This window comes from Panthera tigris, chromosome E3, assembly GCF_018350195.1.
Source record: "Panthera tigris isolate Pti1 chromosome E3, P.tigris_Pti1_mat1.1, whole genome shotgun sequence".
Classification (NCBI taxonomy): Eukaryota; Metazoa; Chordata; class Mammalia; order Carnivora; family Felidae; genus Panthera; species Panthera tigris.
This window is the reverse complement of record NC_056675.1, coordinates 40,803,580-40,819,311: the sequence shown is the minus strand read 5'-3', so window position 1 is coordinate 40,819,311 and position 15,732 is coordinate 40,803,580. Positions and strand designations below refer to the sequence as shown.

At 64.8% G+C, this 15,732-nt stretch overlaps 2 protein-coding genes and 1 long non-coding RNA gene across 3 annotated transcripts; 2 read left to right on the top strand and 1 right to left on the bottom strand.

Annotated features, from left to right (window-relative positions):
• Positions 1-3,513: 3,513 nt before the first annotated feature.
• LOC122234624 lies at positions 3,514-5,638 on the bottom strand. The gene is made up of 3 exons (XR_006212465.1): positions 5,487-5,638; positions 4,867-5,048; positions 3,514-4,488 (listed from the first exon to the last, which is right to left on the bottom strand). It is a non-coding gene; the product is annotated as an uncharacterized LOC122234624 (long non-coding RNA).
• Positions 5,639-9,010: 3,372 nt separating this feature from the next.
• Positions 9,011-12,417, top strand: METRN (meteorin, glial cell differentiation regulator). Its single transcript, XM_042971244.1, has 3 exons — positions 9,011-9,120; positions 9,269-9,669; positions 10,665-12,417. Exons 1-3 carry the CDS (start codon positions 9,023-9,025, stop codon positions 10,973-10,975), a joined length of 810 nt encoding a protein of 269 aa, XP_042827178.1. The 5' UTR covers positions 9,011-9,022; the 3' UTR covers positions 10,976-12,417.
• A 1,034-nt stretch (positions 12,418-13,451) lies between these two features.
• On the top strand, positions 13,452-15,714 carry ANTKMT (adenine nucleotide translocase lysine methyltransferase). Its single transcript, XM_042971245.1, has 5 exons — positions 13,452-14,525; positions 14,726-14,830; positions 14,923-15,063; positions 15,276-15,326; positions 15,463-15,714. Exons 1-5 carry the CDS (start codon positions 14,364-14,366, stop codon positions 15,682-15,684), a joined length of 681 nt encoding a protein of 226 aa, XP_042827179.1. The 5' UTR covers positions 13,452-14,363; the 3' UTR covers positions 15,685-15,714.
• Positions 15,715-15,732: the final 18 nt, after the last annotated feature.

Here is a 15,732-nt window from a genome sequence, read left to right as displayed (position 1 = left end):
GGCCAGATCCAGGGAGAGGGGACAGGAGCCACCAGAAGGGAGGGAGGAGCTGGTCCTGCCCTGCCCTTCCCAGTGCCACTCCTCTATTGCTGGTCTGAGCCCTTCACACACTGCCTGACCAGGCGTGGGGAAAGTGGGGCTCGGAGACTGAATTTTCAAAAGGTGCACAAAGCTGGGATTTGACCCCAGTTTGTCTGACCTCCAAAGACCAAGCTAGGCATTGAGGTCCAGGTGGTGACCCTGGGCCCCCAGCTGGTCTGCCGCTGGCCAGGTGCACTTCCTGAGGCCTCTTCCTCTGCCCTGTTCTGCTTCTCCTGTCCCCTGTGTCCTCCCAGCCTGGGACCTTAGGCTAGTGGTCTCCCCCAGCATTATCTCTGTCATGCCCCTGCTCTCTCACCAGAGGCTGCAAGCTGCAGGACTCTCTTCTTTTGGACTGCTCGTGCCTAGGAAACCCTCCACTCCTCATGGCCCCCAACTCCGAGATCTCTTCCTTCATCCCCGATACTCTGACACAGCCCACCGTGAATGCTGGAGGGGTCTGGCCCTGATAGGACCTGCACTGACCAATTCTCCCGGCCCACTGAGGCCCATGGAGCTGGGCAGGGCGTGGGTAGCCCGAAAAATTCACATCGGGTCGATCTGCAGTGACATCCCCAGGGACTGGGGTGACAACCAGCTTGGGATTGGGGACACAGTGCGGGCTGACAAACTCCATGACAAGCCCCGTGACTCAGGCACATTCACATCCCTGTCACTTTGCACATGTGCCAGGCAGCACTCCCTTCCCGCCCCCAGCCCAGAGATGCTTCTGGGGCGCAGGCTGCCCCACCCGTGCCCCGGGGGCTCCAGGAAGTGAGCACATGGCTTCAAAAGAGACCCAATGGGTGCTTCATCAGACCCAGTCCTGCGGTCAAGCTCAAGACAGCTTGGCCATGTGGGACTGGGCACCTTGGGGAATGGGCTTGGGCTCCACGCCTCATCTTGGCTCTTTTGCTCTGGAGGATGAGCCCCCCAGTGCCTAGACTGGGGGCATCTAGTGTCTGCCTCTTTGGGTGGCTGTCTCAAACCCTCCCCCTCTTCCCCACCAAGTGAAGTGATGGGGTCCAAGCCCACCCTCTGTGCCTGGTCTGGCTGCGGCTCCAACCTGCCAGTGGTGGGGAAGGTTCCGAGCCACCCACTTACCCCACAGAGCCTTCCTTCACTGCCACCTCCACTCTTCCCCTCTGAGGCATGGCAGCGAGCACCCACGTGTGACAAGATGGGGCTACGGGCAGCCGAGCAGGGCCCTACCTTGGGGTGAGATGTCTCCCTGGCTCTCAGCAGCGCAGGCTTCCTGGGCCCGGGCCAGCGGTCTCGAGGGCCCCAGGTGCCCCTACCTCAGGGCTAATTGTGTCCTTCTTCCATTGGGAGAGGGGACTCACTGAAGTGCCCTGGAAGTGGGTGTGAACTGGAGGGTAGCGCCTGTCCAGAGAGCCTGCCCAGCATCAGGGGTACTTATAGGCCTGGCCCAAGTGAGCGGTGGCTGAGGAAGAGGGGAGCCAAGTAGCGGAGACGGCGGGCCCTTGGGGCCTGAACAGTCTGCCCTGCACTGCCCACGTTTATGACCGGGGTTTGGATCTCCCTTGTCCCCATAGCTCCTGGTCCAGACCTGTGGCCACCTCCTGCCAGGCCAGCAAGTCTCCATCAAGCCTTTGCCCTCTCAGGGACCCAGCCCAGGCCTCCGCTCAAAGGCGTTGGCTGAAAGAAGGGGCCTGGGAGGTGGCGGGTACCGGGAAGGGACTGACCGAGTGGGCAGGTGAAGCGGCATCCGCCATCTGTTGTCTCTTTGGAGGGAAGGCTTCCTGTGCAGAGGCCGGGAGGGGCTGGAGGAGTGGCCACTGGGCCGTGGGCTCCCTGAGGCTCCAACAGCTAGGCCTGCTTTCCTTCTGGGGTGATGGGTGGGGGACTCTCTCCCCTGAAATCCCGGGAGGCCAGACCCCTACCCTAGCAAGTCTCAGAGTGCCCGGTTTCCCTTCTGAGGCCGTCCAACCTTGGCCAAGGCTCGACCCCTCCTCCAGGACCAGGCACGTGGCCAGCCTCCTCCTTTCCCCTCATCCTCCTGCTGTGGTGGCAGCTCCACACAGGCCCAGGTGTCCAGGGCAGACCGGGCCCCCGCCATGCATCCACATGGCTCCTGGAGTGGAACTGTGTCTAACACCTGTCTCATAGGCCCAGGGGCTCGTGGTGCTGGAAGGGAAGCTCAGAGCTCAAAGGAGGTCCAGGATCTCACCCAGCCACGCCGGCTGGGGGCCTGCAGTTCTGCTTCCACCGAGATATGGTCGGGCGGCACCGGCCCACAGCCCTGGTCCAGTGGCTGTGGGGAGCGTGCTTCAACCAGGCAGCCTCTGGGGTCAGGAGCCCTGGGAGGGCCTGTCAGGACCACAGGCTCAGTGGCCTCCGCCTGGGAAGCGGCCGCGCGGATGTGAGACCCTGGGGGTGTTGGCGGCCCTGTCCGAAGCCCCCTCCCCCCTCCTCATTGTGGCCGCCGCGATGGCGTGGCCTGGCCCCTTCCCCGCTCCACAACCTGGCCCGGTGCACACACCTTACCTCGGCCCGGGCACCTGGCTCATGCCACGCTGTCCGCCGGGCGTCTTCTCGTCATGGGGAGCCCGGCATGGGCGCTGGCGAAGCGGGGAGGCGGCCGAGGTGCTGGCCTGGCCGGCAGGGCCCAGCCGCGCCCCGCGCCCCGGCCTGGCCGGCCCCCTCGGCCGCGCCCGGAGAGGAGCTCCCCGGTGGGAGAGGATCGGCTGCCCGAGCCTCCCACCGGGGAGGCTGAGGCAGTGCCCAGATAAATAAGGCCGCTTTGCAGGGAGCCGGGCGGGCGCCTCCTCCCTCCCCGCGCCCTCCTCCCCGCGCTCCTCCGCGGCCGCCGGCGGCGCCGCGCGCGCCCCCCGCCCGGCTCTACACGCCGCGCCCTCGCGCGCTCCCGGCGCCGGGAGCCAATCCGGTTGGCGAGCCCGGGCGGGGGCGCCGAGGATGCCGAGCCCCGCCCCGCCCGCCGCGCCCTGCCGCGCGCCCACGGGCACGCGCCGGCCCGGCGGCACCCCTGCCCCTCCGCCTCGGGCGCCCGCACAACAGCAGACCCGCGCGCACGGCGGGGCGGGGCGGGGCGGGCAGGGCGCGCAGCCCGAGAGCCGCCGGCCCGGGGAGAGCCCTGCCTGCGCGGAGCCCTGCGGGGGGAGAGGACTCGAGCTCTTTGGCGCCGGCGGTTGGCTCGGGGGTACGTGGTCCCGCGCAGACAGGTGCCGGCCCCGCGCGTCCCGACCCTGGGATGCCACCGTCGAGGGCAAGGACGGTGCCCCCCTCCCCCTCGCAGCCCTTCCTGCGGAGCGGAGCGGGCGGCCAAGCCCCCTTCATGGCCCTCACGTCTCCGGCGCACCTGCTGGGTGCCAAGTCCAGAACCCCCCGCAGCGGGGACGCCCCCTCTCCCGCAGAGCCGAGAAACAAGTGACCACCAGATCATTTCAAGGGAGTGACAAGCGCGATGAAATTTCAAGAGGGCCACGTGACAGTAACCGCGGGAGGGGGCTGGAGGCGTCGCTCCTGAGGACAGGACACTTGACAGGCGACCCCAAGGATGGCAGGGTGGGCGAAGTTACCCCGGAAGGGGTGTGCACGGGTTTTTAGGTTTTGAGGACTTGAGCCTGACGAGCCCGCTCTGGAACCCGCTGGAGGCGGGTGTTGGTAATGGCCGCTGTGTAGGGACCAGGCTGGGAGAGGGGCCCGGGTGGGATGCAGAGGGAGGGTGTGCAGGGCTCTGTTCCGGCCTCCCAGCAGGCTCAGAGCAGAGAATGGAGGCTAATGGTGACCATCCCGGACCCCATCCCGGGGTCTCCTGGGAGCAGAGACTGGGGAGGGATCAGGTGTGGGGAGAGCAGAGAGGGGTCTTCATATTAGGGGAGGAGCCTTAAGGCCAAGAGGGAAGGCCCTGGAGAGGCAGAGGGAAATGAAAACAGCTGGTGTTGGCAGCGTTTGGTGGGAAGCAGGACCCAGTGGGGCTGCTGTGAGGTGGGGGCAGCTGCAGGGGGGGAGCCTAGCTGTTTGCGAGCTGGAGCGCTGCTTTCGCTGTGTGCAGGGCCCTGGATCCGGTTGCTGAGGCTGGGGTGACGGCCGCTTTCCCGTGTGGCAGGGGCTCAAGAATCAGTGTCTCGCCTTTGTGCTAATTCTGGTCGAAGCAGGGAGCTTGGCACGGGCAGTCAGAATAGGACGCGTGCAGACCTCTGGGGTGACTGAGTGTTGTCACCCACACGGTCGCCCCTGGTGTGCAAGTCCAGCGGGCTGGCCTTCCAGTTCATCCTCCACCCCGTGGGGGCCCCGGTGTGGAGGGTGCGTGACCGTGACCTGGAGGACAGGGTTTTACCTCCCGCTTCCAGGAGGTGCCAGGACCTCACGCAGAGAGCGAGTTCCGCCCTCAGCGGGGCCTCAGAAGACTCCCTGCCTTGGAAGGATCTGAGCGAAGAAAAATATTTATTCGGAGGGATGTGAAACACCGTTGTACAAGCCTGCCTCCCGAATACCAGTGGGTTCTGCTCCCTCCTCCACCTCTTTCACCCTCCCCGTCCAGCCAGCCGGCTGCTCTCCTCCATGGCTGATGGCGGCCACTGTTCTCCCCGTGGAGCAGGGGATTCGGCCCCATCCTCCTAGGGCTCTGTCTGCTCCGCTGCAGCCCAAGAAACCCCGAGTCTCAGCACCGTCGGCCCCCAGCTGTGCCCTATACCTGGCCCCTTGCTCTTGGAGCTGTGGCCACACTGGCCTTCCTCCAGGGCCACAGTGCTCCCCTATGGTGTCCCCTCACCTGAACACCCCGTCCCATGGAGCACTCCTCACCTGGAGCACTTCTCACCTACAGCAGCACATCACCTAAAATACTCCCTCCCCTGGAGCACTCCTTGGGCTGGTGCATGAGCACAGAGGAGTCTCCCCAGGCCAGGCTGCTGGAGGTTTCCGGTTGTTTAGTCCCGGGAGGGTGAGGAGCTAAGGCTGTTGGCGCATCCCACCCTGAGTCCTTTCTATGAGACGGGGAGAAGGGTCACATCAGGGGTTGGGGCTGCCCACGATGCGGTCACTCCTCATGGCCGGCCTGGGGTTCCTTACAGAAGGTCCTCAGGCAGTTCCTTGTGGGGGCTCTGGGTACATGTGGCCTGGAGCCACCTGCCTGGCCCAAATCCTCCCGTCCGTGGTGGTGGTGGTGGGGGGGATCAGGCAAATATTTCCCCTCCTGGGAAATAGGTGTGGGGTCCAAGGGGGGTGCCCTGAAGGTCAGCACGCCAGCTAGCACAGCCCAGGCTGTGAGAGCCCCATGCCCGATTGTAATTCGGCAGGCTCTGAAGCTTCCTGCTATGGAGCCATGGGTCACACTTTCCGCCTCTGTCCCCACCCTCCCTCCCGTCCCCCAGCACCCGGGGAGGGGCCGTGTGGGGCAGAGTTGTGTGTTCTGCCGTCCTCACCACTCCACTGCTGGAATGGGCGCCCACAGGAGTGAGAACCTCAAAGCCTGGTGTGGCCATGGTGGCTGTGGGCATCAGGGGGTGGGCCCCTTTGCTGCCTTCTGCTCCCAGCCTTTCCTCCTCTTGGGACCCAGCCGACTGCCAGGGGCAGAGGGGCGGAGCAACAGGGCTGAGCATGACTCAGGGCCCAGCTGTCACCACGGCAACCCTGTCGCCTAGCAATGGCGGTCTCCCAGTAACGGTCGTCTCCTAGCAATGAGATATTTTCCTGGGCCCTGGCTGGAGCCTGGCAGTTATTTTTAGCTCAGCTGCAAGTCAATCTGCAGCTGCATTTTTGGCTCCTCCAGAAGATACAAGGTGTGTGTGTGGGGGGGGGGGGGTGGATTTCTTGTCAAGGGGAAGAAAACCTCCCCATGACAGGAACCTTGCTGTCGAGGGTCTCCAGATGCAGCATCCATAGGTGGGCAAGGCCAGATTCTCCTGGGGGTGAGGGTCAGGGAAATGGGGTGCTGGCAAAGGGGAGCCAGAAGAGTCAGCAGATACGACCATTTCCCTGATGGGGTCTCTGGGCAGGCTGGGCACTCCAGCACCTTGGGAGACCCTGGGTCAAGCTGGGTAGGGGCAATCCAGGCCAGTGCTCATGGTGGATACCATCAGAGCACATCACTGGGGGGTCCGGGTTCTGGTAGGCTCCTGGCACCCCCTGGCACTCAGTTTGGGAACTGTCTCTGCTGTCCCCAGCCCCTAGCCCCACCCCAGAGGGGCAACACATCCAGGTGGGCCTAGCTGCAAGGGTCTGGATGACCACAGGTCCAGCTGGGGACTCAGGCAGGGCTGGCCTCTGCTCGGGCCTCACCTCTCCTTCTCCCCCACTTTTGCTGAAATGAGAGCCCAGGCGAGTCTTGTGCGAGTGAAAGAACTTGACCTCTCTGTCTGGGCTTTCTTACTCTGGGGCCCTGTTCACTGTCCCCTCCAGGCCAAGTGCAGGCCCTTCGGTACCTGATGGGCCCGGGACTGGACCTGCACTCCTCCAACTCGCCACCTTCCTGGTTCCAGGTCTGTCCTGGGCTCCACACTGTCCTTGAGGCATTCCCCCTGTTTCTCGGACCTGCCGCTCCCCCAGGTCTTCGACCAGCTCAGCCCCTGCCTTGGTCATGAGGGTTCCTTGCCTGTGCCCCCAGGGCTGGGGCTTCCTGTCAGGCATCTGTTGTCCTCGGGGGCCGACCCCCTGCTTGAGTACAGGGCTCCGTGTGGATGCCCCTCCTTGTCCAGCCTCAGCTGCACCCCCTGCGAAGAACTAGGGTATGGGTGGGGATGGAGAGAGGCCCCTTGAGAAGGTCAGGGCCCTGAAGGTCCTGGAGCTGGGGGCATGTGAGCACAGACACTGGGGTCTGAGATGTCTTTCATTCACTCATTCAGCCCTCTGTTCACTCATTGGTGCAGCCACTCACTGCTCATGTATTTACTGAACACCTGCAGTGTTTCTGGTCACTGCACTCAGTGATCGAGGGCAGGCATGGCCTGATGGACTCCTTATCCTACGGGAAGCAGATCTTTGATGGCTAACGACAGCAAGGTACTTTGCTGGTGGGAGGGCAGCAGCTGTGAAGACAGGTTGCCCCTGTGCAGGTTTTCTGAGGGAGAGAGTCGGGATTACCCACTGGGCGACGGTAAGAGGTCTGCACGGGGGAATCCTGGTGATGAGGAGACGGCTCAGGGCCAGGCCGCTGGCCACGGACACCCACAGGACATTGACTCATTCTCTGGGGGAGAGCTGGCAGTGGGGAGTCAGAGACAGGGGCTCTAGGCTGGCAGGGGTGAGTCTGCAGCTGACTCCTCACGCTGCCACCAGAGGGCGCCCGGAGCCCACTACGTGCCTCAGAGACCGCGGCTGGACACGGGCCCTAGAGACTGGTCAGAAGGTGGGAGGTGGCCGCGGGCGCCTGGGCCGCAGCAGCTGTGGTGTTGTCCGGGGTGCCCTCTCCCCTCCTCCTACTGGAACCTCTTTTGCCTTCTATGTTCCCGGCACGGGCCCTGTCTACCTCTTTCATTTTTAACTGAGTAAAATTTGCTCCCTTGACCATTTTTTTAATTTTTATTTTTTAATGTTTATTTATTTCTGAGACAGAGAGAGACACAGCATGAGCAGGGAAGGGGCAGAGAGAGAGGGAGACACAGAATGTGAAACAGGCTCCAGGCTCTGATCTGTCAGCCTAGAGTCTGAGGCTGGAACTCATGAACTATGTACGAGACCATGACCTGAGCCCAAGTTGGGGCTAAACCGACTGAGCCACCCAGGTGCCCCTCCTTCCTTTCTAAGGTGGAATCACAGTCCACTGTTGGATGGACATTTTGTTTATCCTCTCCTGTGTCTGTAAACACTTAGGTCCCTTCTGCCTTTTGGCTGTTGCGATAGTTGGTTTTCACTCCACCTTGCCTGGAGCCGGGGGCCTGTTGTGCCCTGGGGTGTGTCCCCTTTCTCCTTGGGACCACCTCCCTCATGTGCCAGCCATGCCCTTCAGGCTCAGGAGTAGCTGGAGGGCTGAGTGGGGGGCAGTGGTGTGGAGGGTTCACATCCACAGATGGCAGAGAGTCTATATTGTTACCTGCAGACCCTGGTTAAAAGCTCTCAGTGACCCCAAGGGTTGGAGTACGCGGTTGGACTCCTGGCTTTGTGCCTAGAGCCTCTGTGATCTGACTCAGGGGTTTCACCCAGCTCTGGGCCTTTGCCAGGGCAGTCTGCTTCCCCCCTCCCCCCATGCCTGCAATCCTCTCCAGGCCCTACCTGGCCATCTGTTGCCCATCCCCTCTACGCAGAGGAAGTCCTTGCTCCCAGGAAATCTCTGGGCTCCCCGCCCTCCCCACACACAGCCTCCACACGCACCCTGGGGTGTTTGGTTTTAGCCCCGTTTCAGTTTGTCTGGACCTCCTGATTCTGGGGCTCAGGGCTGTCCTTTGGCTCCTGGTTTTCCGTGGTGCCCACATGCCTAGCATCCGGCTCCTCATCCTTGGGGGGTTCTGTGGCCACCTCTTGGGACGAATCAGCAGGGCCAGGTCGGGGCACGATGGGAGCTGGAAGCCCAGGGCCCACTCTTGGAAAGGGTCACCGAGATGAGCCGCCCTTCCTCCTCCCCTCCTCCCACGCCCCACAGCACCCCACCACCCGCCCCCGCCCCGAGGCTCCAGTGGGCGCCTTTCCCACCCCTATCCCGGCCGGGGCTCCAGGACATGGGCGCACACGGCGAGGCCGGGGTCGGGGGTCCCGAGCTGGGGACACACGGCGCACAGAGCCCCGAGCTCGGTCCTCCGCGCCTCCCCGGCCGAGGCTCGGCCTCCCGTCCCTGCGAGCGCCGCTGCGATTGGTGGAAAGTTCCTGGGCCGCGCCGCGATTGGCTGCGCCCGGCCCGCCGCCTCCCGGCCGCCCGGGACCCGGCGGGACTGCCCCGCTGCCGTGCGGCGCGGGCGGAGGGGTGCGCGGGGCCGGCTGGCGACCCAGGGGCTCCCGCCGCCGCCCCGCCCGCCCGCCCGCCCGCGTCATGCCGCCCCCTGCTCTGCTTTGCGCGCTCTGCTGGGGCCTCCTGGCCACCGCCACCCACGCCGGCTACTCGGGGGACGGCTGCAGCTGGAGCGGCAGGTACGACCGCCCCAAGGCCGCGCCCCCGGGGTCCGGAGAACAAAGTGAACACAGCTGCCGCTGGCTGCGGGGGAGGGTGCAGGGCGAGCGGGCCGTGCCGGGTGGGGACGCGGGCCGCCTGCCTCAGCGCCTCCCGTCCTGTCCCCAGCGGCCTGACCCAGGAGCCGGGCAGCGTGGGGCAGCTGTCCCTGGCCTGCTCGGAGGGCGTGATCCAGTGGCTGTACCCGGCCGGGGCGCTGCGCCTGACCCTGGCCGGCTCCGGCTCCGGCACGCGCTCGGGCATCGCCTGCCTGCGGCCCGCGCGGTCCTTCGCAGGCGCCCAAGTCTTCGCGGAGCGGGCGGGCGGCGCCCCGGAGCTGCTGCTGGCCGAGGGTTTGGGCCCGGCGGGGGGCCGGTGCGTGCGCTGGGGTCCCCGTGAGCGCCGGGCCCTCTTCCTGCAGGCCACCCCGCACCCAGACATCAGCCGCCGCGTGGCTTCCTTCCGCTTCGAAACGCACGAGGACGGGTACCCAGAGCTGCCTCCACAGGCCCACGGTCTTGGTGCCGACGGTGAGTGATGAGCTGGGTGGGGGGTGGGCCTGTCGTCCCCACTGTACAGGGAGAGCAACAGGCATGAGAGCGAAATGGGTTGTCAGAGGCCACACAGCTAGCGAGGACAGGTCGGAGGGTCTGGAAAGGGGGCGGGCAATCCCTCATGATTCAGCCTAGGGAAAGAGCTAGCCCTGGGCAGAATGGGGGAAAGGGGAGGCCGCGGGGACTCCTGGTCCCTGAGGGGTTGGGGGAGGGGAAGACGGAGGGACAGAATCAAAGCCTCCAGCCAAAGCTGTCCAGGGCTCCCTGGCCCGGCAGTGACCTCCCTCCCCTCCCCCAGTCTAGTACAACAAAAAGTCCAGTGTGTGCCTGGTCACCATGGAGACGCTGCCTTGCCCCCCCCCCCCCCCCCCCGCAGGGCACCAGGCCCAGCTCTTTACTCTCTTAGAACTTGAAGCCTGACCCCACAGGGGATCTTTCTGTTCTGCACCCTGGCCCCAGGCCAACTACTCCAAAGTCCCTCCTGTCTCCCACCAGGTTGGGCTGGTGTCTTTGGGCGGCGGGAGGCAGCTCTGGGGGCCGCAGGGTTCCCTCGTGCTGGTGTGCATATGTAAGATGGGTGTATGGGAGTGTGCCCCCAGACACCCCCTGCAGGTCGGCGAGTCCCTGTGCCCGCGCACTGGGCACGGCCCCTAGGCCCACGTCTGTGCCCCGCACGAGCATGCAAGTGTCACCCGAATACAGCGTGTCTTCAAGATGTGTGTGCCCGTCCGCTCCCTCAGGTCCCCCGTTGCCATCAGGCCGTGAGGGGAGGGTCTGGCGGCCTGCCCTCTCCCTCCTGCCTCTAGCTGGGGGGAGGCCTAGGGGGGTCCAGGAGAGGGCAGGACCTACAGTCGGGATCCGCCCTTCATGCCAGGTGTCCTGCTGACTGCGTGCGCCAGCGCCGCAGGGGGCAGGGGCTGGGGCCTGCCCTGCCCTGCCCTGCAAGCCACTGGCAGCATGTCTCCTCGCAGTGATCAACGGAACCATCCGCGGGGTTGCCCACAACACAGAGCTGCAGGAATCTGTTATCACGGTGGCAGCTGCCCGTGTCCTCCGACAGACGCTGCCGCTGTTCCGGGTCGGGGAGTCCGGGGGCCAGGCCTCCATTCACACCCCGCTGCGCTGCGGCGTCCGCCCTGGCCCCGGCGCCTTCCTCTTCATGGGCTGGGGCCGCTTTGGTGAGGCCTGGCTGGGCCGTGCGCCCCGCTTCCAGGAATTCAGCCGTGCCTATGCGGCTGCCCACGCCGACCACCTCCACCCCTGTGAGGTGGCACTGGGCTGAGCGGCCGGGAGCAGGGCACTGGGGAGGGGCTGGGAGAGGGCGGGTGGGGAGGGACAGCCTCCTCAGGGTCCCAGCTGCTTCTGAGGTGATAGCCATAACCAATAAGAACACTGATGTCATCGGCCAGCGTACATGGAGTGTCCCATGCCTGAGCCTGGGCCATCTAAGCCCCCCCCCAGCCCCACTGCTCCGATTTCTGCTTCGGAGTGGGACACTGAGGCTCTGGGCAGTGATGCCTTGTCTAAGGCCACCCAGCTAGTGAGTGGGAGAGTGGCCCGTGCCCGTGCCTTGAAGGCGAGCTGCTGCTTGGGTTGGGGGGAAGCGGGGACCCTTCCTCCCACGTGATCCTCAGCTCTGCTGCTCCTCCCTTCGAGGCCAGGTTCTTCCGTAAGTGAGAATGCAAGCGGAAAAAGGGCTGTAACTCCCCAGGTCTGAGGTGGGAGGGGTCCTTTACTGGGGGACAGGCAGGAAGACAGCACTCCTAGCCTGTGAGGGAAGGCGGTGCAATCTGGCAGGATGCCAGACTTCCCTCTGTGGTCCGCTGGGAGCCCAGCAGAGTCATCCTGGCCGCGTCTGTCCGATCCTCGGGGAAGAACGGCCCCCTCTGTCCTGAGGGCCCTGAGACGTGCGTAGCATCCGGACATGGCTCATCCTCACGGGAGCGGGGTCTCCCCTGCAGGGTCGGGCACCGTTTCTGGAGGGCAGGGTGATACGATGGGGTCTCTAAGGACCGTTTCCCGCCACTGGCCCCATTGTTGCTGCCTCCGCCTTCCTCTTCAGCCTCAGTCACATAAAAGGCCACGGCAGTTTGGGACAAAGCCCTGTGCGGAGGCTGAATGCCCCTGGGGCGGGGGTGCACGCGAGGGCTTCTGAACCGGGACTGGCTGACTCTGCTCACTCCAACCCCACGCGTTCCTGAGGAAGCCAAAGCTCAGGGTGGGGGTGGGGCACCTGGACTCACAGGCTGAGCCCCAGAAACAGCTTCCCATCCTCATCCGCCAGTCTGCAGTGGGGAAGGAGCTGACGGTGGGCATGGAGGCCGGGGGCCGCCTCATCTTTCAGGCAGGAGCTGAGACTAAAAGAGAGGCCGGCCGGTCTGTGCAGGGCCCAGATGCAGGGCTCCTTCCTCCAGATTTGGCTGACAGTTGTGGGTAGGGGAGGCGGGTTCCCAGGGGTTTGCAGCCACCCGCCCTCCTGAGGCTCACTGCCGCTCCCTTCTCCCCAAACTCTCAACCATGGAGTGCTCAGGGTCACGCAGTAGACCTCTCCTGTCCCTTGATATTCACTCATCGGAGAGCTGGAGCAGCCTCGTGGCTTTAAAAACCATCAGTGTGCTGATGACCCTGTGTTTTGATCTCCAGCCTGGACCTTTCCCCTGGACTCTTCCCCTCACCGAAGAGCATCTCGGCAAAGACCAGAGGAGGAAGAGATGGGTGTACTCTCCTGATCCTCCTCCTCTGCTGGGAGGTTTCTGCTTTGTCCAGGCCCCAAGGACGGCTTCCTCTCCAAGGCTATCCTTACCCTTGGTATCTGTCCTGATTTTGTGGTCAGTTCCCCACAGCCTTTCATGGGAAGGACGCCCCTGGCCACACCCAGGGGTCACTGTGGACTGCCTCCCAGACCACCTGTCCACAAAAACGTAGGGCGGCTGCTCTGGGCTGAGCCCTTGGTTGGACACTGGTCTCTACGCACCTGTCCCAGGAAGTGCCTGAGCCTCCCATGCACACCCCCTCCGCAAAGTGCTAACTTTGCAACTAGTATTCTTTTCATAAGGTGCAGAAAGGGCAGAAGTGGGTATGGCTAACAGGGCTAAAGGAGGCCCGGGGTGCTCCAGGTCATGCCCCAAAGTCTTGGGCCAGGGGCTTCATGCCTGCCCTGGGGGCGGGGGCAAGGGGAAACGGTGTGGGTGAGCATGTATGTGGGGGCTGTGGGCTAAGGGAGCTGGCCTGTGGGGCACCTCTGGGCATGTGCATTCACACAGGTACGTGCCCGACTGCTGAGGAACAGAGCACCTGAGTAAACATGAGAGTTGTGGGGTGTGTGCACTGAGGAGTCTGGTTACGTGCATTCATTCAGTCAACAGCTTTTATTGAGTGCCTTCTAGGTGCCAGGTGCTACCCTAGGAATAAAACAAGGAACAAAACACACAAGGGTGGGGTACTGTGTAAGCACCCCCCCCCCAACTGCCTAGAGCCCACTGCACAAACTTTCTTTCTGGGGAGGGCCCAGTGACAGTCCCACAGGAGACAGGATCCTGTGAGCCACGTGGGGCCGACCCTCCTCCCCAGTGCTCATTTCTTGGGAGCATGGCACTGGAGTTTCCTGCCACCCACAGGCGCCTGTCTTTCAGGACTGGGGCCAGTTGGGGACAAGTACAGGCAGGCATGTGAGGCGATGTGTACCTGAAGGTGGGGGCAGGGGTCTTGGGCATGTTTATATTGTCTGATGCTGAGGCTCCGGACCAGGGTCGCGGATGTCCAAGTAGCCAGGCCATGACCTGTGTACATGAAAGCCCCTAACATTCACGAGACATCTCACCCAGCCTCAAGGTGGGATGAGGAGGTTCTGGCTCTGCCACCTGACCCAGGGCTCTGTCCCCCTATTTGTTTCTCCCACCCCCAGGCTTTGCCAGATCACCTCCGGGAACTTTTTTTTTTTTTTTTTTTGCGTTTTTGGAGAAGGAAGGTGGTCTGCCTAGCTCTTGGGGCTCTTTCTTCCACTCCCGTGGCTGGGCCGGCTGCCAGTCGCTCGACCCCTCATATCCGGCCCCCGTCCGACCACACTCACAGCCAACACGTGCCTTCTCGGGTCAGCTAGATCTCCCGGTCAACCCTACCTCTCAGCTGAACTCCCAACTTCCGCCGCACCCTCCCCGTCCTGTCCACTCAGGCTAATTGCCTTCAGCTGTGGGAAGGGCCCGGGAGGGTGTCCTCCCTGAGCCCGCCCCCGGGCTTGGCTGGCCTTCGGGTGTCGCGGTGGGCGGGGACCTCCACCAGTCTCTCTGAGACAGCCTTGCGGCTCGGGCCGCCCCACACCCCGGGGCTCCCTTCCCGCCAAGCTCCACGGCCGCCCCCCGCCCCCGGCTCCGGCCACGCCTGCCTTGCCCTTCCCAGGGGACCCCTGCGTGCGCCGGCTGGGCCGGTGCGGCTGGCGGCCGCAGACGTCCCAGTAGGACCCGGAACGCGCGGGAAGGGCCCCGGGCCGCGGCGGAAAGCGAGTGGAAGGCCGCTTCCGGCGCTCCCCCCCCGCACTTCCGGCTCCCCGCCACTTCCAGTAGGGGGCGGGGAGGAGGGTCCCCTCCGGCTTCCGGCTCGCGTGTGAGGGTGTCCGACCCGAGCCCGGGAGGGGCCTTCGGGCGGGGCGACCCTGGGGCGCGCGTCCCGCCGCCATGGAGCAGGACGACCCGGGCGAGGCGCTGTCGGAGCTGCGCGAGCGGCGGCTGGGCGCGCTGGAGCTGCTGCAGGCGGCGGCGGGCTCAGGCCTGGCCGCCTACATCGCGTGGGCGCTGCTGCTGCAGCCTGGCTTCCGCCGCGTGCCGCTGCGGCTGCAGGTGCGGGGCGGGGCCATGGCTGGGGGCGGGGCCCGGGGGCGGAGCCGAACCCGCAGTGAGTGGGAGGCGCTGCCTCTCCCTGGCGGGCCGCGGGTGGGGACCTTGAAAGCTCAGGAGGCAAGCTCTGCGCGTCTCACCGCCCCCCCCCCCCAACGTGGGATCAGGTTTGGGGACCCAGCCCCGCTTGCCTCCTTGCCCAGGTGCCCTATGTCGGTGCAAGTGAGCGGCAGGTGGAGCACGTGTTGTCGCTATTGCGAGGCCGTCCTGGAAAGACGGTGGACCTGGGCTCTGGCGACGGCAGGATTGTAAGGAGTGGGATGCGGGGGGGTGTCCTTGTCTCCCCCTCTCGCCAGCGCACCTCCCCACCTTCTGGACCCACAGTTGCGTGTGCCCACAGGTGCTGGCTGCTCATAAGTGCGGTCTCCGCCCGGCTGTGGGCTACGAGCTGAACCCGTGGCTAGTGGGGCTGGCCCGGCTGCACGCGTGGAGAGCAGGCTGTGCCGGCAGTGTTTGCTACCTCCGTGAGGACCTCTGGAAGGTAACCCAGGGAGTCCCGGACCCCCAGGGGCCCCCACGCCTGGTCTCCACACTTCCAGCTCTGGGTTGGCCACCCTGCTGACAACCCCAGGTTCCCCTGCCTGCACCCGCGTGGGCTGGGGCCAGGACTTGGAAGCCACAGTTACCCCAAGCTCACCAGACCTCTTCCTCGGCTGGGGCCCGGCTCCCTGCTGGGGTGACCTCTTCTTGCAGGTGAGCCTGAGGGACTGCCACAACGTGTCTGTGTTCCTGGCCCCTAGCGTGGTAGGTCTGGGGTTTGCTAGCCCCAGGGGAGGCCCGGGCCACCCTCAGTGGAGGGGTTGGGCCTGGAGGAGCTGGGCAGGGGCAGTTGTATTCAATCCTGCCCACTCTGTCCTCCCTCCTGCTCTCTCTCCCACAGCTCCCCCTGCTGGAAGACAAGCTGCAGGCAGAGTTGCCCGCAGGGGCCCGAGTGGTGTCGGGGCGCTTCCCCCTCCCCACTTGGCAGCCTGTGGCTGTGATGGGGGAGGGTCTGGACCGTGTCTGGGCCTATGATGTCCATAGTGGTGGACCGAACGGTCAGGCTTCCCCGGAACCCAGTTCTGCCTCAGTCCCTGGAGCCCCCCGTTCTCAGGTTGGCTGACCACTTGGACACAATAAAGACTCTGGACTACGTACTGACTCTTGTTAG

Coding starts and splice junctions, on each gene's coding strand:
- METRN (XM_042971244.1), top strand. CDS start 9,023: ATGCCGCCCCCTGCTCTGCTTTGCGCGCTCTGCTGGGGCCTCCTGGCC. Junction 9,121..9,268: donor GGCTGCAGCTGGAGCGGCAG/GTACGACCGCCC, acceptor TCCTGTCCCCAG/CGGCCTGACCCAGGAGCCGG. Junction 9,670..10,664: donor CCACGGTCTTGGTGCCGACG/GTGAGTGATGAG, acceptor GTCTCCTCGCAG/TGATCAACGGAACCATCCGC.
- ANTKMT (XM_042971245.1), top strand. CDS start 14,364: ATGGAGCAGGACGACCCGGGCGAGGCGCTGTCGGAGCTGCGCGAGCGG. Junction 14,831..14,922: donor GCTCTGGCGACGGCAGGATT/GTAAGGAGTGGG, acceptor GTGTGCCCACAG/GTGCTGGCTGCTCATAAGTG. Junction 15,327..15,462: donor TGTTCCTGGCCCCTAGCGTG/GTAGGTCTGGGG, acceptor TCTCTCCCACAG/CTCCCCCTGCTGGAAGACAA.